Below are 23133 nucleotides of genomic sequence, written 5' to 3' on the forward strand. Positions count from 1 at the left end.
TCTGTGCATATGCATGGCGGCTAGTCCGTTTTCCGCAATGCCCATGTCTATCCGCTGCGCCTCTCCAAGCCGAACCTCGCTAAAGCACCTGCTGACGACTCAATCGTTACAACCAGTGCGAGCTGCGTTGCAAAGTAACGCATCTCCTCTTATCAAACGATGGTAGTCCGACCGGTGGAAGACAAAAGATCGATCCAGGCGACATGAGTCCCACGCCTAGGTAAACTTGATGGATATTGATGAAGCAGAACGGTTCGCTCAATCCTATCTCGGTTGCTTGTATCTAAGGAGCCCGAGCCAGTGGTATCGCATAGAACCCCCGCAGCACGTTATGCGCAAAGAAGCCAAATGGCCGTTATTCGCTCCGGACACCATGCGGGCGGCCCCGGGTCCACTCGAGCCTATTTGCTGAAGTAAACACAAATCTCGCTCCATGTGATGAACGACATGAACGTATCCTCATGGGACGCGTGACGCGTCGGATTTAACCTTTTGAGTGCGGCGGAGCCGGAAAAATGATCTTCAATGGGAACGGATAATTGATAGACCTTGATAAGATACCGTGCATACATTGTCGGACCCCATTCATGTCTAGTTTAGCTAGATAACTCAGTAGACGGGTTACCAATCACCATGACTTCTCATGTAACGCAGCTCGGAGTCCCCGGTCATTCTTCTAAAGTAATGGTGGGGTCAACACTTTTCAAGATCTCCTTTTGTCTCTGCAGTTCCGCACGTTGCCCACTGCCCACTGCTTTGGAGTCTTTCGTGCCAACATGGAGCTCAGCACCTACAAGCCGGATGCTGACCTCGAAGTTGTCGAGCGAGGATCCAATCAGAGCGAAAAGCCTGGAGTGAATCTCCCTAACGCGCGCCCTGGAGGACGATCGGCAAATCAGCTCGAGGTAGGCTTCATTGATTCTCTTCAGCAAGCAAAAGTATTGACTAGAATAGCGATACATAAATCTTTCAGCTGTGATTAATTTCGCGGTTATCATTCTCGCTTCGTGGGAGTCGTTTGCGGTGACCTTCCAATTCGCCTTGACCAACGGTGGGCCAGCTTCCATCTTTTATGGCAGTATCTTGGCAGGCGTTGGCGCTTGTGCCGTTGGCTTCTCGCTGGCAGAGCTGGCTTCGATGTATGTATTCAGCAATGATACTAGACTTTTGTTAACAACTTAGCAGAGATCCGACCGTAGGTGCTCAATACCGCTGGTCAGCCAATCTCGCTCCTGCTGCTCCTCGTTTCTGGGGCTTACTACAAGGTGGGCCGAAATACTCACTAACACTTACCGCAACTCACATCACAAATAGGATGGATCACTGTCGGCGCCTGGTGCTTCGCTTGTGCCGGACCACCTTCCATCCTTGCCAACATGATCACCTCGTTAGCAATCTTCAACAACGAAAACTACGTTCCTGAGCGATTGCACACCAGTCTCATCATGATCGCGATCATGGTTGTTCCCTTCACGTTCAACCTTTGGTTTCGTAAGCTCCTCGACGCATTCGAGATTACGGGTGGCATACTCCACATCTGTCTTTTCGTCGTGGTAATTGTTGTCTTCGTTGTGTTTGGACCGCGCAGCGACCCTGACTTCGTTTTCAAAACACTCACATGGGAAGAGTCCGGTTGGAATAACAAGGGCGTATCCTGGGGACTGGGCCTTCTGAGCATGACGTTCTCCGTCACTGGAGCAGACAGTGTTCTGCACATGTGTATGTTCGTACTTCTTGACATAGCCATCCTCTACTGACTAAATACATAGGCGACGAAGTGAGGAAGGTACGCACGCGCGTACCGCGCAGTATAATCATTACCTGTGTCGCGAACTCGATAATGCTTGTCATCTTTGCGACCATCCTCCTCTTCTACATGGGCCCTCTCGACGATGTCGTCGCTACGCCGCTTCCACTTTTGTGGGTCATCTACAACATTACAGGTTCCTCAGTGGCAGCCAATGTTCTCACCGCGCTCATAGCGGTGATTTTCTTCTTTGCACTTTTTAACATATTTGCTTCAGTCTCGAGGCTAGTGTGGGTGTTTGCGCGCGATAACGGCTTGCCCTTCTCTAACTTCTTCTCATACGTACGTTTCCTCCTTGACTCTAAATCTTGCATTGACTGACTATCTTAGGTGCATCCCACTCTCAAACTCCCACTTAATGCCCTACTCCTCGTTGGAACTATTGTAACATGTCTCTCCTTGATATACATCGCCAGCGCAACCGCCTTCAATGCGCTCATCTCACTCCAAGCATTCGCCCTGCACATATCGTACTTCTTCCCAATCCTCTTTATACTCTTACGCAAAATACGAGGCCCACCACCTCCATACGGACCATTCAAGATGGGTCCTATCGGCCTACCCATCAACATGTTTGCGCTATGCTACCTGATCTTTGTTGTACTTTGGATGCCGTTTCCACAGGTCTTGCCAGTAACAGGAGATAACATGAACTATGCGGGGCCAATCTTCGGTGCTGTCGTGCTTGGAGCCCTCGCTCATTGGTTCATTAGCGGGCACAGGACGTTTCAAATGCCTGTCATCCGATATGAGTAGAGCAGCGACGGATGGGGTAGGACTGTACACATTGCTTTCTTGGTATGTAGATATGAGGATGAACTGCTTCAACACGTAGCTCGCCTGAATCAGGTGTATGTACAAGAAACGAGGACAAATCGAAAGCGAACCCAGATTCCTCCTGGAGGCTCGTTCCCCGCACACACAGCGTGAAAAGTGATCGAGGAGGATCCAGGGTCGCCCCTTACATAGCGCTAACCTTTCGCCTAGCGGTTGGTACGCCACATCGGCAGTCATCCGGCGCAGGGCGGGATCCTCAGCTCTACACCCTCACAGCACTTTCCGACGGACTACGCCAAACATCTGCATGGTGCTGCGCCGTAATGTGATTAGAGGTTACAATTCCACATGCGGAGAACCAACACTGAAGGACGTCTCGGCAGTGTGCTTGTCTGTTGTGTACAACACCCGGAAACCGCTGATTGGTCAAATGAACACCGATCTTTGCCTTTGCGAACGTTATTTACTAGTGTTACACGGTGCTGACGGGACGACGTCAGATGCTGACGGCTTTATAGTATAAGGAGAATAAGAAGAACGGGGTGTGGGGATAATGTGTACAGAATAGAACCTAATACTGTCATTTTCGGCCGCATCATCGGACGTATTTCCACTTGCTCAGTCTTTGCAAAACCTTATTGCTATATCGAAATTACCCTACAATGACTCCAACCCTTCCACCTATGCCGCTACCCGGCCTCGTAATAATTCCCAACTGGACAGCCCAGCATCAAGAGACCTTCCTCATGAAGAACGAAGACACACCCAAAGGCAAATGCCAAAGTCTGGTGAGCTACCTTACACCCGACGGCAAAGCTGGAGCCCCTTTCCTTCAAATCAAAGAAGAAGAAACAGATGTAATCCTGTTCAAGACGATGGAGGGACAAGAAGCGATGCGGATCAATGTCGAGCGACACAACATCAAGCTCGAGACGGAGTATAGGGCACTGAGGAGTGCGGATGCGAAAGCGATATGGGACGTTGAGTTGAAGATCTCATGGAGGATTCCTAAATGGGGTACGTCGTCTCGCTTTTCGTCTTTACTCTTTCCCCGCCTCTGCCCCTCTTCTCCTGACTGACGCGCGTCCCTTCTAGACCTTACGATCCATGACAAGTACCTCGAGAACCAGAATATCGAGTTCGAAAAAGACGTCGCTGGCGAAGAGAGAGGCCTTGTCGCTAACGGCAATCCGGTCATGACTGTCTCTCGACACGCCAAGTGGGCGCACAGGCATGCCGAGTGGGTCGTGCATGTAGCGCCGGGTATGGATCTCTTGCTGGCACTGGGTATGGCATGGATCCGAACAGATCAGCAAAAGACAGCCGATGCGGTTTCGGGTACTGTCATAATGTTTTAGGAGTGACGAATAACGTTTCCAGTTAGCGCCAGTTTATGTGGCACAATGTCGGTGGAAAGGAAGAGGGTCTAGGAGATCAAAATAATGTTTTGGATCCGAGAGTACGCTTTCCATGTGTTCGAGACATCGTCTTCCTTGCTCATACAGGATTGTCGCGACTCCACACTCTGGCTAGTCTCTTGGGACTGATTGTGCGCTCATGTGAATACGATCGCTCGGGTAGACACTCGATATCGGGTAACGCAGTGACTTCGTCGTCAAAGTCGTCATGTCTGTCTTTAGCTCCAAACTTGGCTTGTGGAACCTCGTTCAGTTCTACAGCATTCTTCTGGTAACCGTACGGAGGCCGAGAAAGTACAACGCCAGCGTCGCTATAATTACTCATCGCAGAGTTCAGGCGACGAGAGCCGGTTCGTGTATGCGAAGAGAAGTGCGAAGTGAGAGGTGACGTTGCAACCCAAGGCCAGCGACCGCTGATGAAACTCTTCCTGGGACCTAGCTGAGGCTCACTTTGATCAGCACCCAGCGAGATCCAACTCCAGCCCGAAGGCTTGCACCACTCCTTTTGTGCTTGCTGTGCTACCGGAAGTGCATGCTTTGGATCCGAGTTACTTTGTTTTGATTGTTTCGAAGGGTGGGTGACGTGAGAGAAGAATTCTTTAACGCTTTCAGGCAGCAGTTTGACCATCAATATCCGTACGGATGGTAGTGATACGCAAACGAACCCTGCCGCAAGTTCTAGCTCCGTCCAAATAGTGACCGGAACGTAATCCCAGGTAGGATCCACAGATATTTTGAACTTCGTCAAAGTGTGGAGACGGACGATAGTCGCGATGCATCCGAAAGTGCCAATGGCAAACATGAAGCTTACTGCAAATTTCCGATAACGCTTGATTTGCAGCTTGCGAATGAAGAACAAAGGTAGGACCAGAAGGATGAAGTCTTGCGCAATGGCACTTGCGGAGTTCGCGTAGGCGATTGCCTGGAGGTCTAAGCACTTTCCCTTAACGTCTCGATTCCAGAAAGACTCGATCGGATTGCATATGAAGATCGTCAAGAAGAAGATTATGATCGAGTTGATGACAATCCCGGCCAAAACGACGTAAGCGGTGATATGGAAGCTCGGTGTATGAAAAATCTCGAGGTAGAAGAGGACTAGGGAAACCTTGATAAGGCCAAGGACAACAACATAGGTCGACCAGCATACGAAAACTGATTTGTGTTAGTATAGTAATGCTGCCGATGACGTTGATTATGATGAAGCATACAGTAGCGGAGAATGGGTAGCAGCGCTCCGTCCTCGAGGTTCCACAGGTGTTCACCAAAGCCTCGCTCGGTCACTATGTTGCATTAGCTACATTTTACGCTGTATAACAGTCATGTTGACTTACTAGCCAGCGCACATCCTACAGGCAATGCGCAGAAGACGATAGCGAAGATGACAATATAATCATCCAACGCCAGCCTTTTGTTCACTAGTTTGCCTGCGATTCGAAGGCATACAAAGACAACAGCTAAGGAATATATGATACCAGTCCACATAAAGATGTCGAGTCGCTGCGATTCCTCAGAGAGGTTGCAAAGATCAGCTTGAACCCTGGCGGTCTCCAGACTGTCTTGCATGGTACAGTTCGCAAGCATGCATGTTGATATCGTTGCCGCAAGCGCTGTGTTGCTGCAAATACACGCAGTATCATCTAGGGAGCAGCCACTCGCGGGAACCGTGGAGATCATGCAGAGGAGCTGAACATCATTAGCAGTAACACTAGACGATATAGTCAACCACGTACTCCACATGCGGGGATATCAGCAATGCCTAATTCTCTCGTATCCATGTAGGTGCCCGACGCGTGGACATGACCGAAAGTCAAGAGGAAACAAAAGACCGAAACCAGCGCATAATGATGCATGTTGTGGGTGGTTTCCGCTTGAGATTGTAACGCAGACAGAACATGAAGTCTGGCTAGAAGCACTGGCGACTTTTCATCAGAGCAGATGGCGAATCACTTTAGGAGATGCGGCATATTCCAGCGCTGTCAAACTATGTCGTCGAATTTCCCATCGGAGGAGGCTTGCAAAGCGTGTTTGGGCTCAATGTAGTGCCTCCGATCTTGGAGCCAATCATGTAACATGGTCATCACGCCAAAACGCCACACGTGGTATTGTACTCCGAGTAGTCTTGCGCCGTCGTAACGGCTTGACTCGAGTTCAACCACGGCACATGGACGGACAGGTGAACTAATGCGTTCGGCAGTCGTTGGGTCTATCGCACAACATCCACGACGATCTAGTTTTCTACTGCAAGGACAAAGCTTGTGTGGCCGGTCTAACGGCGCTTCTCGGCTGTTCGCATCTTTGCCACGCGACACCTGTGTGGCTTTGTGGGTCGGTGAAAGGACTGATGGGTTCTGGAGGCAAAGAAGGTTTGCGCTACATCGAGCTGTGGACGGAACTTGCCCGCATAGTATCTTCATGCAATGAGAGGCGTACGGCTTGTTAGCGACATGGTGGTCCGAATGCGATGAGACGCAACTGACGGCATTGGGAAGACGGGATAGCAAATTGAATTAGGGAGGTTGCAGTGGTGGTGCAACGGCTTTAGTTAAAGATTCGCAAGGGGAGTGTAGCTTGTGCGGGAAGGATGAAACAGGAGGGGTTGGGGAAAGGAAGGTTTCAGGTGATTACGTCATCATCAATGCGTACCAACCTGGGGTAAAAGTACCGCGTCTTAAGCTCACATGCAATGCGGCACTTTGCTATCCAGTTTCATCGAAGTGCGTCCGGAGGTTAGTTGACAACCGCTAATTATGGCTGATCGACGCATGCATAAGTCTATCGATCCCCAGCTGTCAAACCCCTGATAAGTTAGAAACCCCGGAGCACATGACCTCTGATTGTCCGTGCTTGCTCGCGCCAAATCTACATAGGCATTGAAACCATTTGTGACATTCAATGCAATTGTGCTGATCGTTTTCTACCGAACCTGAGGGTTTTGCGCCAACCTTCAGGTGTCGTACGCTTCTACGAAATAACTTCACGTGTGTGCAATAGTATTTGGCAGTACTGCACCATCGTCACCACGCTTGCATCACCAACCTCTATACATGCAACTAGCGACCCGTCACCGAAGAACATGGCGCATATCAATGTCCGCCAACGCGTAGCCCCGAAAGCATCATTCACACCGCTCAAGCGTGACGCGCCCACATGTCTTGATTGAGGCGATGTCCGAAAAAGTAACGAACCAAGACGCAGACCGAAGGGTGCGGCAGTGCGCATTTTGGATTTCGACGCGTCGAGTGGCTGACAGTCTTGTGGACGGGAATAATCGCGGCGGCCTGGGAATATCAAAGAACCTCCTCGTCCTACTGTCATGCAGAATAGGTGTGATAGCTAACGTAATGCTAAAGATCGTCTGGTTCCAGGGCTACCGCGCTTTCCAAATTCGCACAGCTGGATTCCTGATACGTATTGTTGATCTCCAACTTCTGCCGATCCCTCGCAACTTTTACCATATCGCAGCTTCATTATGGAAATGGCAGGAAGTTTACCCTAGTAGATATTCCAAATACACGTTGGTTCGATCTAGTCATGCCAAAAAAGCTTCAAGAAGATTACGAAACGAACTCGTGCTACACTGTCAGAACTTGGATCCTACATCAGCCATATTATGAACATCCTTATAGTGATCTGGGCATGTAAGCTAAGCTAATGACCAGTGCGTGCGTGCAGACTGGACGTTAGCGACTACATTCTTGGTTCGGACGTTGAACGAACATAGATTCTCATGCAAGTAACTCCTGGGTATATCATTAGGCAAGGGAGATCCCATGGCATGCTTGTCTAATTGTGGATTTATCTTGTACAAGCCTCGTCAGTGCCCACCCAACAGTTTCTACCAAGGCAGTGATGACCGCCCTGGTATACGCCTGAGTGTTGCGAGTCAACATGTGTTATCCCTTTGCGGTTGTACGTGTTCATCCCGGTTGCGTTATAATCAAAACTTAGGGATATTTATGGATCTTGACCATCTGACTCAAATTCGCTCTCATAAGGGACGTCACCGTGTTATCCTAGACTCCCGTAGTCTTCGTAACGCTGCCCGTCTTCAGGCACTTCAACTACCAATGAAGGTGCTATTGGCATAAATGACAGAGCTCAGTAGGATTCTGGGTTCCCTGATTCACTCTTACTGACGCCGTCTGACACTAGTCGTGCTAGAAGTGATGCTGATGTAGATGTTGTTGAACTAGATGCATACTGTGGTGATCGTTCCGATGACGACGAAAACGAGTAATACATTCCTGGTTCCGACGCTGTTGGTGAAAGAAACAGTTTTGCTTATTGTACAGGGCAGAGGTCAAAGGGTTTGCTGTTACGCAGAAAGTCACATAGCGAGCAAGACAAGTATTGTGAAGTGTTTGGGGGAATCTATTCTCTATCTTGTACGAGACGGAATCAGACGAAGAGCAACCATGCAAGTTTTGTACCGTGACGCCGACCATGAACACATTACTCATAGGCTTGTATCGAATAAGCCAGTCATGCAACCCATGAACTCTCCTGCCGTAAACCAAAACCGAAGGAAGGAAACTTTTCGAAAAGGGCGGCGATTTGTTTACTCGTCCTCGTCGGAGAAGACCTCCTCGCCACGCTTGCGGCGGGCCATACGGTCCTTCTTCTTCTTGCGCATCTCGGATGAGGTGAGCTTGGCCTTCTTCTTTTGGGAGGCAATTTTGTTGCTGGTAAACAGTTAGCATATGCTTCAATAGACATTTGGACTCCTACTCACCCCATGGCGTCAAACTTCTCTTCTTCCTCACCATCGTCCTTGGCAAGACGGGGACCGGCACCCTGACCTTGCACCCAGTTGTGACCGGAAGGTGTCATGCGACCGTCCATGACGGCCCAAACTTCCTCAGTAAGGTTGGCAGTGAACTCGGCAGAGTGAGTGATGATGATAACACCACCCTCGAAGGTCTTGATAGCTTTGGACAGAGCACCGAGAGAGTCACGGTCCAGGTAGTTAGTGGGCTCGTCGAGAACGATCAAGTGAGGACGTTGCCATGAGCAGGCAGACAGAACGACCTTGACACGCTGACCACCGGAGAGACCGCGCATACGGGAGTGAGAAACAAGCTCAGCGTCAAGACCGAAGTTGGCGCAGTGAGCCTCAATCTCCTTACGGACCAAAGGACGGAACTGACCGCTGGCAAGAGCCTCCTTCTGGTCAACCTCGGCGACCATCTTGGCGTGGGAAGCCATAATCTCGGAGCGAGGAATCCAGGCGTTGTCAGCAGACATCATGGGTGTCCAGCGCTCGTTCTTCATGCCGACGTTCTCTCCGAGAGCGAACGAACACTCGTACTCGTAAGAGTTCTTGAACTTCCTGCGGGAGTTGATGCCGATGACACGACGCTCGGTACCCTCAATCTTGTAGATCTTGTCCATGGCCTTCTCGTCCTCCTCGGTGACGATCTTGTTGGCACGGTCCATGGTCTCACGGTCCTCACCAGTCTGGAAACGCCATTGGATGTACTCGGAAGGAGTCTTGTCGAGGTGGTGGTCGATATGGGCGAAAGCGTGCTGCTTGATGTATGCGATACGGATGTTCTCGTGGTGGTAGATCTCACCCTTGGTAGGGACAAGCTCACCAGTCAAGACGTTGACAAGGGTGGACTTTCCGGCACCGTTGGGACCAATGACGGCAATACGGGATCCTAGCGAACATTGGAAGGTAATGTCCTCAATCTGGGGCTTGGAGGTACCCTCGTACTGGAAGCTCATGTTGGTGGCACGGAGAATGGCCTTGGCCTTGGTCTTGACACCCTCAAGGAAACCGGGCTCGGGGAACTTGAACTCCATGTCGGAAGCAGCCAACTCGTGGTAGGACTTGGCGGAAGGAACACGCTTGACAAAGTCGTCAAGGTTACCACGGTAGCGCTTAAGCTTGAAGCGCTCGTAATGGATAACGTGCTGGATGACGTTGTTCAAGAACTTGCTGTCGTGGGAGATGACAATGGATGTGCAAGGAGAGCTGGTGAGGTAGTCCTCGAGCCACTTGACGTTCTTGACGTCCAAATGGTTGGTGGGCTCATCGAGCAGCAGAATGTCGGGCTTCTCGAAGACGGCACGAGCGAGCGCGAGCTTCATCTTCCATCCACCAGAAAGAGCACCAATCTGACCGTTGTACATGGCGTCGGTGAAACCGAACTCGTTGAGGGTAGACTTGACCTCCTCCTCGGGGGTCTCGACACCGACGGACCTCAGCTTGTTCAAGGTCCACTCAAGAACGGTCATCTCAGTGTCAGCAGAGTCCAAGTCGTGCTCGACGTAGACGGTCTTGACCTCGTTCTGCTTGGGGAAACCCTCAACCTGCTCGTTGTTGATAGCGCGCATGAGGGTGGTCTTTCCAGAACCGTTGGGTCCGAGGAGACCGTAACGCTGACCACGCTTCAAACGGAGATGAGTCTGGTTGAGCAGGATCTTAGCACCGTAAGCCAAGTTGAATGTGCAGTTGCAGAGGTCCTCGCCCTCCTCCTCATCAGGCTCGACGGCACGCTCAGCGGCAGCACCGGGGAGAGATCGCTTGCGGGTTTCCTCAGTGACATCCTTGGCCTTCTCGTCACCAACAAGGACGGCAACGAAAGGACCAGCGTTGGCCTGCCAGTTGAGAGGCTCGTAGTCCTTCTCGTCGATGAGCTGACCACCAATGGCACCAACGTAGTTGACGACAGGGGTTAATCGGTCATCGATCTTGATGCTGGAGGGGATGGCAGACTTGAGGTGGTTGGCGATGGTGGAGACGTCACCAGACTTCTCAATCTCGGGGATCTTGCCATTCTCGACGTGACCGACACGGATAAGGGTGTCGAGACCCTGGCGGGTCTTCTCACGGGCCTCGGGATCAGCCAAGTTGTCGTGGTTCTTCTCAAGCGCGGGCATGAGACGGGGCAAGAAAGCGGCGACAATCTGGGGGTCCTCGACAAGCTTGCACATGTTGTCGATAATGACGGCAGACTTACGCTTGATGGCAGTCTCACGCTCGACAAGACCACGCTCAAGCAGAGGAACCATGATGGCGAGGGTGGGCTCGTGGACATCAGTGACGAAGGTGGTGGCACCGAGCAAGTGAACAGTCTCGGGGACGTTCTCAGGCTTAGCGATACACTTGATGAGCTCAGGAATGAAACGCTCGATATCCTTGTTGGAGATCAAGGAGCAGAGAGTCTCCATGGTGCCGTAGGCAGCCTTCTTGACCTCGGGCTTGGTGTCCCACATGGCTCCCGAGATGACGGGAATCAGGTCGGGGACACGGAAAGCCATCTGTGCGGGAGCGCTCTTGGTGAGAACCTCGATGCACTTGAGGTCGGTCATCTTCTCGGGCCACTTTTGTGCGTTCTCCAGAGAGTGGATGATGTGGGGGATGATGGCCTTGACGGCGTTGGGGTTGGCAGCCTGGACGATGGACTCGGCGGTGGTCTGAGCAGCGACCTTGACGCCGCTCATCTTGTCACCGACCGCGGCCAGCACGTCCGGCAGGAGGGAAACGAGGTAGGGCTCGACAGCGGCGGCGACGTGCGAGTGCTGGGCGATGGCACGGATGGCATCGAGAGCGCGCTCACGGGCGACGGCATCCTTCTTGCTGGCGAGTTGCTTCTTGAGCACCTGGACAGCCCTGGAGGAATTGTTAGAGACTGCAATGTGGCGAGGGCGGGGCAGAGGGTGCACATACTTGGTGGGAGCGTCAGCCTCCTCAATGTCGCCGTTGATGAAGGTGGCGATGGCCTGAGCAGAGGCGTTGATCTCGTCCTGGGCCTTGGACACGGTCAACTTCTGCATCATCTCCTCAAGCGCCTTGAGCGACTTGGAGTTCTCGGACTTGACGTCCTTGGCATCGTGCGAAGCAGCAGGCGCCATTTTGTCGGTGATGTGTGGAGGGGGGATGTGTGTAGAAAGAAGGTGGGTGGAGGGGCGGTGGTCCTTATATGGACTTAGGCGGCGGGGCCTAAAAAACTTTTGGCGTGAAAAGATAGAGTGAATCTATCCGGGGGTATCAAACAACAGGCGCGAGGAACGTGACTCGCAACCTTTCTAATACCTGACGCAACGACACAAAGAAGAGAAAGTACTTTGGGTCAGCCCAGAGGGAGAGTGAGTGTGGAGAGGTGGCAGTGAAGGTTATGGAGGGGCTTTTTATGCCTTGGTGGGCTGTCTCGCTCGCTTTGAGAAATTTCTCCAGGCCAGGGCGCCGATAAGATTAGCGTGCACAGGCCCGTGCGTCGAGGAACCGGACACCTCGCCTTCTCGCAATTGCCCATGATTTCATTCCAAGCCGAGTAAAGGCCAGAAATTTTCGCTGTTGCCGCACTTTCCCCAGTTTTTCATTACTGCCTACCAATTGTTTTCTTCTGTCTACTTGCAACAGAGGGGCAGCAGCGTTGCCGCCGCCGTGAGCCATGTCGCAGCCCACGTTGCAAAAGGCCTTCTGTTTGTGGCGAATTTGAGGCAGGCGCGCTGACCGCCTTCTCTAAACACCGTGGCCAACGACATGCATCCAACCGTTGGGAGCCGCGGGAAATGCAGCACTGAAGATCAGGGACTGCACTAATACAACCCGACCGCCATGTCAGCTTTCATACAGTACTCGTATCAAACGCGGCCTTCATACATCCAATCTCTGCAAAATCTTCCGTCTCGGTCGTTGAGCGCACCGTAGAACTCAGCTTTCTTCTAGCTCACTCTGCATACGGGTGTTCCCTTGCTAATGCGGTAGCCTTGCCGGTTACTGTTCGTACAGCCTTGCCAAGTCGTCGCGCTACGGCCATTTTAGCGGAGGCTCCAGACTTATCCCAAACCACCTCCCCGATTCTGCCGAAGTCGAGGCGGCAAGCATTTCTGTAACCCTTGCCACCTTGTCCAGACGTCCACCGAGCCATCACCGGGAAAAACCATGCCCGAAAACATTAGAGAAGGCAAAGCCTTCCGAAGCCACGTCTACGCACAGCACGTTACATATCAAACTTGGCCGCTCTGGTCTTGCCAGACGCTGGTATATCTTCCCTGACGGTGGAATTACTGATGGGAGTATCGTGATACCACCAGAGTAGGTACAGAACGCCACTCAAGTACTGAGACTTAGTAAGGTTCGATCCTCTACCAACATCGAACTTTTGGACGTTGTGTAGTATCGCTTCAGCCATGCTGCGCTCCGGGCAACCCCCCACTCCTTATCGATACCCCGGATTTTGACATGTCAGTACGCTTGTACCGATCCGTCACATCTCTAGTGTGCACACTCGTGGGAGGCATTGTACCGGCGACGGATTATGCGAAAGATGTCATGGAACCACAAGATGTGGCTCTACACATCCTGCCGTGTTGTCTTATGCGTAGGTGAATATCATTACTCAAAATCCCGCTCGCTCCTTTGTTTCATTCTAAAGGTCTTTTGAGGCCGACGGAATTTATGCGTCCTACTAGTTTTTAATCTTTCAATACACGAATGAGCACATGAACTGGTTGTTTGGAATAAGAGAAGGTATTGATACACTGATGTGGTCATAGACGCTCATCGATGCTCATGAATACTGTTTCGAAGCAAAAGTTCTGCTCATGTACTCTATATGCTTCTGCTAACGAACCTTTCTAATTCGCCGTTCAAATTCAACACAAGCGTGCCGCACAGTCGAATCCCATATAATGACTGGTAATAGTTTTTGTGTCCTCAACAAACTGTAACATAACTCGATTTTGATGTTGTTAGACAGAAACCCGAATAGGCTTGCGGCATGATAATGTGACCAGAGCTCTTTGGGGATTTCCATCTCAGGCCAATGGCGGACAGCTCTGGCACACGGCTAATAAGAGCGCACTCTTGCAAGTCACGGACATTTTTTATGATAATCTTGGTTTGCCCTACCAGCCCAGAACACCATCGCCCATGATATAGACAGTTTTGGATATAATCCCATAGATGGTGGGTAGATAGTAATTGGATAAGTAGTGACAGAACTTATATGCAGGCTCCGAGCTGGCAAAGCATACACATGAGCGTATGTGTTTAGTGCATAACAGCGTCACAGTGGCTGCCGTTTCGAAGGAGACACGAGCAGTCACTAGGCAGCCGTGGTGCTTTGTATATCTCAAGTCTATGAAGATGACAGCTGCTTACTTTGGGCTCAATTTCAGTCCTGGCGACAATCAACATCGACTGCCTACTAGGTTTTCTGGGGCAAGGGTGTCGACGATATCCTGCCTTTCTTTGGTATCAAGGCTACGAATTCGCATAGCTTATCGCTTCCGATATACGTTTTCAAGCAAGTCTTTAGTGGGTACACTGCCTCATGGAAGGGTATGCTGAGCATTTCGGTAACCTGTCTTTTGAACAGCTGGAATCAAGAGGTGGAAGGCGTGGTGGAGGAGCGCTGTCGACGAACCAATCTTTGACTACACTAGGCAACTAGATTGAGATACGTCCGGCTGGAGTTAATCCCGCAGCTCCAGCAAGCCTTATACCCAATCGAGATATTACCAACCGCATTTGTTGCGGTGAAAGTAATATCAGCTGCGTGGATGGAGCGAAGGATGGCTGGTGGTCAGTGCTACGCCCCCTCAGCCAAATCTCCGGTCGTGTCCGAACTCCACCTCACCAAATCGCTCACAGCTCAGCCGCCATGAGACCCATGTCGAACCCATTAGGCTTGACCGACGTTCGTAAACATGTGGCGCGCGCAGTCAGCGCCTTGCGAGGGCATGTCACACTTAAAGCGCGCGTGTGATGCCGCAATCACACTGGCCCAACCATCTGCCATCCTGCCCCTCCCCCGCTGTAGACACATAGCAGCTATCTACCGCACCGCTTCCACCTAAACTCTGTACACCTTACTCTTTCGAAGTTTATAGAGAGTGATTTCTAGAACGACATGTCAGGCCAGGATTACTACGGTCAGGGTCAGGGCCATGGTCAAGGCTACGGCTACAGCCACGACGGCGCACACCAGCAGCAGCAACAGCATGGCTATGGACAGCAGAACCAAGGCTACCCTCCTCAAGGCCAGGCGTATGGACAACAGCCGCACGATCAGTATGGACAAGGACATCACAGTCCTTACCCGCAAGGCCAGGTCAGCACTTATGTGCAACATCGGCGCATTCAGTCGATAAGGTTCGACTGCTAACATGCCTGTAGAGCCCCTACCCTCCGCCATCGCACGATCCATATGCGCAACCTCCCCAGCACGGCTATGGTGCCCCGCCGCACGGCCAATACCAGCAAAGCTACGATCCGAACCGCAGCACATCTCCCTACCCACCTCAGACACACCAGCAGCAAGGCTACCATGATCCGAATCAGCAGTACGGAGCGCACCAGCAGCAGGGCTACCATGACCCACAACAAGGCTATGGTGCGCAGCCATACGGCCAACCCGGTGCGCCCGGTGGTCCTGCTGAAGGCGACCGTGGTCTTGGTTCAGCCTTGATGGGGGGCGCAGGCGGCGCATTTGTCGGCAACAAACTTGGAGGCGGCGCGCTGGGTACTCTAGGAGGAGCGCTTTTGGGAGCGGTTGGCGCCAACCTCATACCTGACAAGTAAGCTGAGTCATTCTCGATTGCCATGATTGACGTGTTCTAACTTGACTTCAGGAAGGACAAGAAGCACAAGAAACACAAGAAGCATGGTAGCTCCGAGCATGGCTCGCACCATGGTTCTTCACACCATTCGCACCATAGCTCGTCTGGCCACGGCCACAAGCACAAGAGCCACAGCAGGAGCCGTAGCAGGGGCGGCAAGAGCAGCTCCAGCTCCAGCAGTGACTCTGATTAGAGGTGCCGCACATGCTTGGTGTTGCTAGTTGGGTAGATGCTGCGCACAAGCCGGCGATGGTAAGGCTATAGTAATATTTCTGCAGAATTGTATCTCTGCCCTTAGAGTCAAGCGCCCGGTCAATCGAATGAGTGACTCACTTGATCATATCACATGTCAGCTTATTGATTTTGCTACTTCGTAAAGAAGCCAGTCTTGAATGCAGAAAGGTACCGTGTTGGAGACTGACATGTTCTGCATGCAGATGCAGATGTGGATCAGACCCTGTTCGCCCAAAGTAGTTAGGCGCGCCACCAAACAGCCCTTTTTCTCCACTGACTTACTCATCGCCGCAAATTCCAAAAGCAGCCCCGCAACCACGCTATGAGATGCAAAATTAGTGGAACAAATGAATGACTTGTTGTGAAAGCCTCCGTAATATTGTGTGCGACACTTTTCCACCTCCAAGCTTACCTTGATCGACCTCTTTAAATATGGTGGATGTCTTCCTGAGTTTCTTCCGCAGTTCGTTACCGGACGAACTCGCTGCAGTGCTCGAGACCACTATCAAGGCAACGGAATCCGGAGACTTCCTGAAGATACTTCAACTACAGGAATCCCAACTCCTGTTAGGCCATCAAGACAATGAGGCCACCAAGGATGTCAAAAGAAGCGATTTCAGTCTTTGGAGCGACTACGTCTTTCATCGCCTTGGACTGCTCCTGTCAAAACGGAACGATGAGGACTCAGCTGCGATACAAGAAACGGCAGCATATCGGCAGAATGTCTACTTTCTGATTGCAGTCGCGGCATTCCACGCATTCCTCCAGTCGAATGTTACTGGGCCACCGCTACTTTTCAAGTCTGCCGAAACACTGCTATCCAAAGACGTTGCGGACAATGCCAAAGCCCTCAGCAAAGCACGTGCAGGACTGGTTGCATCGCTGAGTGCCGATGGTGTTGCGGCATACAAGCTCACACCGAATATCGAGCTGCTATGCCTGGCGCAGACTATTCTCATCAGTCCGCCTGTCCAAAAGAACATCCCGGTCTCGGCGTGGGCGCGTCTCAGAGTCAACTTCGTGCATCAGAGGCTGCTCAGTGAACCAGCACCAAGTCTACAGGATGCTATCTATGATGAGTTGAAGATCGTAGAGGACCTGATCCGAAACTCAGAGAAGAGTGGAAAGATTAACGACTTGTATACGAGCTTCCTTCTGGAACGGGCGGCAATCCATACGCATCATGGTCTGGACAAGAAAGCCAAGGCGGACCTTGATCAGGCAACATCGGAACGCAAATTCGAGTTTGCATTGACCGGACTCATGGGCAAGCGGACGAAGTTCCAACAGAAGGATACCAGTCAGCTCATTGTACTCGCCCGGAGCGCCGGATCGGAGACCAACGGCACATCTGATGAGAGCTCGAAACCAAAGGCTTTGGATCTGAACGATGATACCTTGCTAGAGTCTATTTCCTTTACCAACAATACTGCGTCCATGGAGATCAAGGATGAGTCTTCTCTACCAGCATCTCTTACGTCCATGGACCCATCAAACCAACCACTGCTTGATCCGCTGGATTCTGTTATTATGCTTTCGCTGGCTGAGAGTATCAAAAACACTAATCCTGCAGACGGTCTTACAAGAGAACAGACCGAGCCGTATGCTACACGCGTGCTAGAGGGCGGGAGCTCCAACTGGCAGGTCTATACACAAGCTCTCCTTGTGCGGAGTCGCATCGAAGGATACAAGTCGCGGACCATGGAGCGTGGATTGTTGCAACTGCAAGCACTCGTCGATCAGGTCATTGCAGAGACCTCGGGTGATGCTACTACCGATGCTGATACGGGTGAGAAGATTACATCGTTCCTTCCCCAAGCAAAAGAAAGTGAGGCGGCGTCGGTTGAGGAGCGTCTTCGCTACATCTTCCCGCTTTGCTCACCCTCTCGTTGGGAGCTTGAGTCTGAGCTCGCTGCTCGATGGGTCGCTCTTGGAGGTTTGAGATCTGCGCTTGAGATCTACGAGAGACTGGAGATGTGGGCCGAAGCGGCATTGTGCTATGCAGCCACGGAGAAAGAAGACAGAGCGCGGAGGATGATCCGACGACAGCTATTCCACGCCACCAACGGTGACGACGAGAATGTGGATGTGGACGAGGAGAAGTGGGAGGGCGCTGAACGCGATCCACCGCTATCCGAAGCACCGCGTTACTACTGCATCCTGGGTGATATCGACAACGACTTATCCATGTACGAAAAGGCTTGGAAGGTCTCTGGTGAACGTTATGCACGCGCTCAACGCTCTCTCGGTCAACGCTACATCACAGCACGCAACTACGAGAAAGCCGCCGAAGCCTACTCACTCTCACTAAAGATTAATTCGCTCTACCATCCCGCGTGGTTCGCGCTCGGATGCGCATACCTCGAACTCCTCCAATTCAAGAACGCCGTGGAAGCATTTTCCCGCTGCGTTCAACTCGACGACCAAGACGCAGAAGCATGGAGCAACCTTGCCGCCTCCCTTCTCCACCTCAAACCCAAGATCCAAGAAACCGAAGACGGCGAATTGCAAGAAACGAGAGTGACAAACCACCCCCGTACAGATGCCCTCAAGGCGTTCAAACGCGCCGCCACGATCAAGCACGACAACTACCGCATTTGGAACAACGTCCTCGCCGTCAGCGCCTCCACGAACCCCCCATCCTGGTCCGACGTCGTAACAGCCCAGCGCCGCATCTGCGAACTGCGCGGCTCCACCGAAGGCGAAAAGTGCGTCGACGCAGAAGTCATCGACATGCTCGTCAAACACGTCGTCTCTGCCGAAGAAGACTTTGATATCTCGCGTCCTGGTCTTCCTCGCCTCGTAAACGACCTCGTGGAGAAACATATCAAACCCCTCATCACCGTATCGCCCAAATTATGGATCATACTAGCAACACTATACACGCACACCAAGCGGCCCAGTTCGGCGCTCGAGTGCCACGAGAAGGCATGGAGAGCAGTGACGAGTCAGCCAAAATGGGAGTCTGGCACCGAAGTAGAGTGGGATGCTGTTGTTGAGATGACGATGGATCTTTTGGATGCGTATGAGACTCTAGGACCGCGTGAGCGGACCGAGGGTCTGGCAGCTGGGAGTGGGGAGTTGGTAGCCAAGGATTGGAAGTTCAAGTCAAGGAGTGCGGTGAGGAGTGTTATGGGTAAAGGGAAAGAGAATTGGGAGGATAGTGCTGGGTGGGAGAAGTTGGTTGAGAGGTTGGAAGAGTTGAAGGGGAGGGACTAGATGGAGTGGGTATGCATGTGGAGTTTTGTTTACAACTAAGTAGCTAGTAGAAAAGCATGTCTTTCTATTACGATGGGGTACTTGTATGATGCCAAGGAAGATGTCTAAACGAGAAGTCTGAGCGCGTAAAAGTAACATGACCGACATGATGTTACAAAATGGCAAAGGTATTCGTTCCTACGCAATACCTTTACATCTGTCAAGCTAACGAAACTGTACAAACGAGCAAACTGTTGACCTCCTTTACTAGCCAGAAGCAAAAGCAAAAACATACAACAGCGGGGATTCGCTAGTACACTGCTTGTATATAGCTAAGTAGACAGGAAGCCTAGCATTTACTTATGCGACTATTATAAAATCCATTAATTTTTCTGTATGTAGCAAGCCCCTTTTCTATATACAGAAAGCTCCTTTTCTATATGCAGACTATTAGCACACATTCTAGAGTTAATAGCTTACTCTGCCTAGATACTATACACTAGGCTATTACATTTAGGAGTCTCTTACTGGCTAGGTAGTATAGAAGAGGAGTTTTTAAGGAAGGCTATAATGTAGTAATTAGATAGTCAAGTCTAATTATAGTTCTAGATAAAGAAGAGGAGGCCTTCTTCTTAAGTAAGGGAGGGATGTAGTAGAGAATCTAGGGGAACTATAGATCTAAAGGGCTATTAGACTTAGAGATGATATAGAGAGTAGAAAAGAGACAGGAATGTCTAAACTAGGTTTAGACAACGAACACTACACATACAACACACATGATATACTCTACCTATTCACCCCAATAATCACGACTAGTGCAAAAGTTGGCCGGCATAAGAGCGCGACAAACGTCTCCAGTGGGAGAGAGCTTCGCCCATACGTTCGTCGTCCGTTCAAGCATGAGAGCTATCGCATGAGACAGAGTTTTATCGACTACTACAGCTGCATATAGTGAACAAGAGGTGTTTGGGAAATACACCTGCATTGAGATTATTGTATTGAGTTATTTGATCGGGTTGTGTTGCCCTGCCTGTGCATCAACACTCCTCATATATAATACTCTACCTACTTGCATTAAGCACACGTTCTAATAGAGGACTAATAGAGAACTCTACTACACCATGTGTTGTGTTAATTTAGCTTCGACTTAATTAATATTATTCCCTCTCCTTTTTAAGATATACTAGTTATATAGTCTAACGAGAAGAAGAGGTCTCTTCCTTCCTACATTCGTTTTACTAGTTGTTCTTACTAGTTAGCCTCCTACTACTTCTCGAACCATTTACATTGCTCGTTCTGAAGCTATTTTTAAGTCCTACAAAGTAAGCGCTGTCTGTTCTAGCTTGTACACGTCCTTCTAACACTAGGTTTAGAGCAAGATGCCCATAATTCTGGGCACGACAACTTCACGGAGCAGCGAGCTCAACCTTGGGGGCTATCATTGTCATCTGGACGATTCGCTTGCCGATCAATATAGTTTGAGTCTCTCGCCGTACTCCCTGCGATAGTTATCGTGACTCTCGCGGAGGTATAGTGCGGCTTGAAGCAAACCAGACGCAATTTCCGGCTAAAAAATGGTGCCAATAGCATGGCATAATGACCGACGATGGGCCGAAAGACCTAGTTTCGGGCATAACAACACTCCACCTAGAGCCATTTACCTACGTATTCGGCGCAACTATGGAAAGGAGTGTATACACAGTCTCCGGGGAAAGTATTGTATGTGGGCCACTAGCATAGGTCTATCACAATAAGACTTTAGATAGAATCTTTACTTATTTAAGTAGGGTCTAGTCTAATTTAGTACTAGATCACAGATCTATTCTATCTATAGCTAGTCTATTTAACCCCTACTAGTGGCCCACATACAATACTGTCCCTGGAGACTATATATCGAAGGAATGCCGAGTCTTTCGATGCACGCGTTACGTGTTGTGTTTTGCCAATACCACCGAGATCGTGGATGCAACAGTACAACGACTTCCGTCCGAGCGCAGTGCTCTGCGCATTTCAACCACTTCTCCGTCTCTTGCTACGAAGTGCAGACTTTCCGGGACGCCAGACAAACTGAAGCTGATTGAGAAGTCGTTACCATGGGACCCTAAAAAAGCCAGCTGGTCACGTGCTCACTACAAGTTAATGTCTCACTTTGACAGATTTCTGAATCTCTTCTCGAAGCCTCCTCTGTGCTCGCTCGCGACCTTCTCCACACAGTTGTCAACAAGCAAGTCAAGCAAGCCAAGCAAGCCAAGCTGCTTGGTAACGGTCCACTGTCTAGTACGTGCACAACCGCACGTGCCACCATATAGTTCGTTATCAAGCAGCTTGCAAGCAGCTTGGTTGCTTGACTTGCTTGGCTTGCTTGACTTGCTTGTTGACAACTGTGCTTCTCCATAGAAGAGCTGCAAATGAACATCAAATATCTTAAGCAACGGGTACGCTATATCTTCTCCGTTTTTTGTCTCTCGGTTGCGCACCCAAGACTCGCGTTCTGATATGGTGAAGGTAGACAAGTGCGTATTGTGCAAGGCGCTGGAGGGATTTCCCGTGATGTCGCGGGTCGTAGGTTCCAAAGACCGCTTGTCGCCTAAACAAGTCCCTTCTTTCGATAATCTTCGGGGCGGTGAGCTCTTACCACAGCGTCCCTTCGGTGGTTCGGCGTTATCACTTACAGGGATTGTTGGAGTTTGGAAATGGTATCGCCCGAACCAAGTGTAACGGTCCATTAACAGGGAATTAACTGCTAGCGGCACTTAACGATACGTTCATAGTCTTATCCTAGCGTATCTGGACACATCATTGCAGGGACTCTGTAGAGCGCGCGAATAATGGCACTTAGAAGTGCCGGTGTAGTAACCCTAAATTGCAAAGGAACTCGACCACTCTTCTATAGGGCAAGCGTACTCTTGATTATCCAGCGGGAAATGCCTGCCGTTGTTGTGGGATGTCAGTTAAACGATCCTAAACGAGGTGCTGGTGTACTTCAGAATGCTTTGCGGAGGTGCATGCTTGGAGTATTATCGGTCTTATTTACAAGTTGATCGGCATTGCAAGACTATAAGGCTGCGTACATAGTCTTGTAACGTACTAAGCACTACTTCTCCAAAGTAGCCTCTAAGGGGCGAAGTAATAACATGAATCGCAGAGCCTGGCACGGGCCATTGATATGCTCTCAACAAGCCCCCAATGCTTGATCAACCAACTACAAGCTGTCCAATAATACCACATCGCGTTCTTTCTCCTGATTGAACCAATCGTCGACATCCCTCCTGATGACCTGAAAAGGTCTACTGCACGTCTTCCTCCGATGGAATTACACATAGAGAACGCCTTCGCAGGAGCTTTGTCGATGGCGCGAGTGCATTACAGAATTTAGTAGATGTAGGGTTTCCCACACTGCTTGCGTCTCTGGCCGTTCCACGAGCTAACATTAGAAAATTTCCCGCCGGCGTTGCACTGTCCGGCAGTCGTAGAGTCCTTTGACGCCTTCAAGCACATTCTCGTGCAATCATTGACTAGGTTGTCCTGGAAACACCACAGTTGTGAGCAAGCCAAGCTTAGTGTGAAGTGATACATGACGACTTACAATAACGCAGCAGTGGCTGGCGTCTTGGTAAAGGCACTGGCAGTACGAAGCAGCAACGCTGCTTGCGCCAGCAAAGAGCACGGTAACAATAGTGAGAAGGCGGACCATTTTGGGCGTTGATGAGGACGATGTAGTTGGATTGGGCTGTGGGATTATGTGATGAGTGATGTGATGACCCTGATGAGTGAAAGCTTTCGTAGAGCTGCAAGAGAAACCACGATCTTTATAGAGTCCAGTAGACTAAGAGACCACATAACACGAGCTATAGACATATTTGCCCGAATTTACGAAGCACTCTGCGGGGGGACGTGCATAGGTAACATTGAATCCCTGTAATTAAGCTCGCCGAGTCTATAACAATACGCTTGTGTTCGTTTGGAAAGGCCCCTCGTCATACCAATTACACGAGGTGCTCACCGTATTTACAGAACAGGGTTTAGATCAAAGCTTTTAACGACTAAGAAGTTTATGGAGTTAGATTTGAATTACGCTAGTAAATAGGTTGCAGTACAAGTTCATGGTGAGAGTTGGCGAGTAGG

General features: G+C 50.6%; 6 protein-coding genes across 6 annotated transcripts; 4 read left to right on the forward strand and 2 right to left on the reverse strand.

Annotated features, from left to right (window-relative positions):
* Positions 1 to 776: 776 nt before the first annotated feature.
* Positions 777 to 2563, forward strand: ALTATR162_LOCUS3459 (uncharacterized protein; the record flags this gene model as incomplete). The annotated part of the gene is made up of 6 exons (XM_043311067.1): positions 777 to 905; positions 955 to 1139; positions 1186 to 1265; positions 1315 to 1719; positions 1770 to 2089; positions 2138 to 2563. The coding sequence occupies 6 exons, from the start codon at positions 777 to 779 to the stop codon at positions 2561 to 2563; spliced, it is 1545 nt and encodes a 514-aa protein (XP_043167002.1).
* A 683-nt stretch (positions 2564 to 3246) lies between these two features.
* ALTATR162_LOCUS3460 (uncharacterized protein) lies at positions 3247 to 3942 on the forward strand (the record flags this gene model as incomplete). The annotated part of the gene is made up of 2 exons (XM_043311068.1): positions 3247 to 3601; positions 3680 to 3942. The coding sequence occupies 2 exons, from the start codon at positions 3247 to 3249 to the stop codon at positions 3940 to 3942; spliced, it is 618 nt and encodes a 205-aa protein (XP_043167003.1).
* Positions 3943 to 4081: 139 nt separating this feature from the next.
* On the reverse strand, positions 4082 to 5852 carry ALTATR162_LOCUS3461 (uncharacterized protein; the record flags this gene model as incomplete). Its single annotated transcript, XM_043311069.1, has 4 exons — positions 4082 to 5154; positions 5211 to 5282; positions 5334 to 5685; positions 5733 to 5852. 4 exons carry the CDS (start codon positions 5850 to 5852, stop codon positions 4082 to 4084), a joined length of 1617 nt encoding a protein of 538 aa, XP_043167004.1.
* Positions 5853 to 8560: 2708 nt separating this feature from the next.
* Positions 8561 to 11862, reverse strand: ALTATR162_LOCUS3462 (uncharacterized protein; the record flags this gene model as incomplete). Its single annotated transcript, XM_043311070.1, has 3 exons — positions 8561 to 8684; positions 8735 to 11620; positions 11678 to 11862. The coding sequence occupies 3 exons, from the start codon at positions 11860 to 11862 to the stop codon at positions 8561 to 8563; spliced, it is 3195 nt and encodes a 1064-aa protein (XP_043167005.1).
* Positions 11863 to 14867: 3005 nt separating this feature from the next.
* Positions 14868 to 15769, forward strand: ALTATR162_LOCUS3463 (uncharacterized protein; the record flags this gene model as incomplete). The annotated part of the gene is made up of 3 exons (XM_043311071.1): positions 14868 to 15080; positions 15134 to 15534; positions 15589 to 15769. 3 exons carry the CDS (start codon positions 14868 to 14870, stop codon positions 15767 to 15769), a joined length of 795 nt encoding a protein of 264 aa, XP_043167006.1.
* Positions 15770 to 16242: 473 nt separating this feature from the next.
* On the forward strand, positions 16243 to 19029 carry ALTATR162_LOCUS3464 (uncharacterized protein; the record flags this gene model as incomplete). Its single annotated transcript, XM_043311072.1, has 1 exon — positions 16243 to 19029. The coding sequence occupies one exon, from the start codon at positions 16243 to 16245 to the stop codon at positions 19027 to 19029; it is 2787 nt and encodes a 928-aa protein (XP_043167007.1).
* Positions 19030 to 23133: the final 4104 nt, after the last annotated feature.

The sequence above is a fragment of the Alternaria atra genome (assembly GCF_907166805.1).
Source record: "Alternaria atra isolate CS162 genome assembly, contig: 22, whole genome shotgun sequence".
In the NCBI taxonomy this organism is placed as follows: domain Eukaryota; kingdom Fungi; phylum Ascomycota; class Dothideomycetes; order Pleosporales; family Pleosporaceae; genus Alternaria; species Alternaria atra.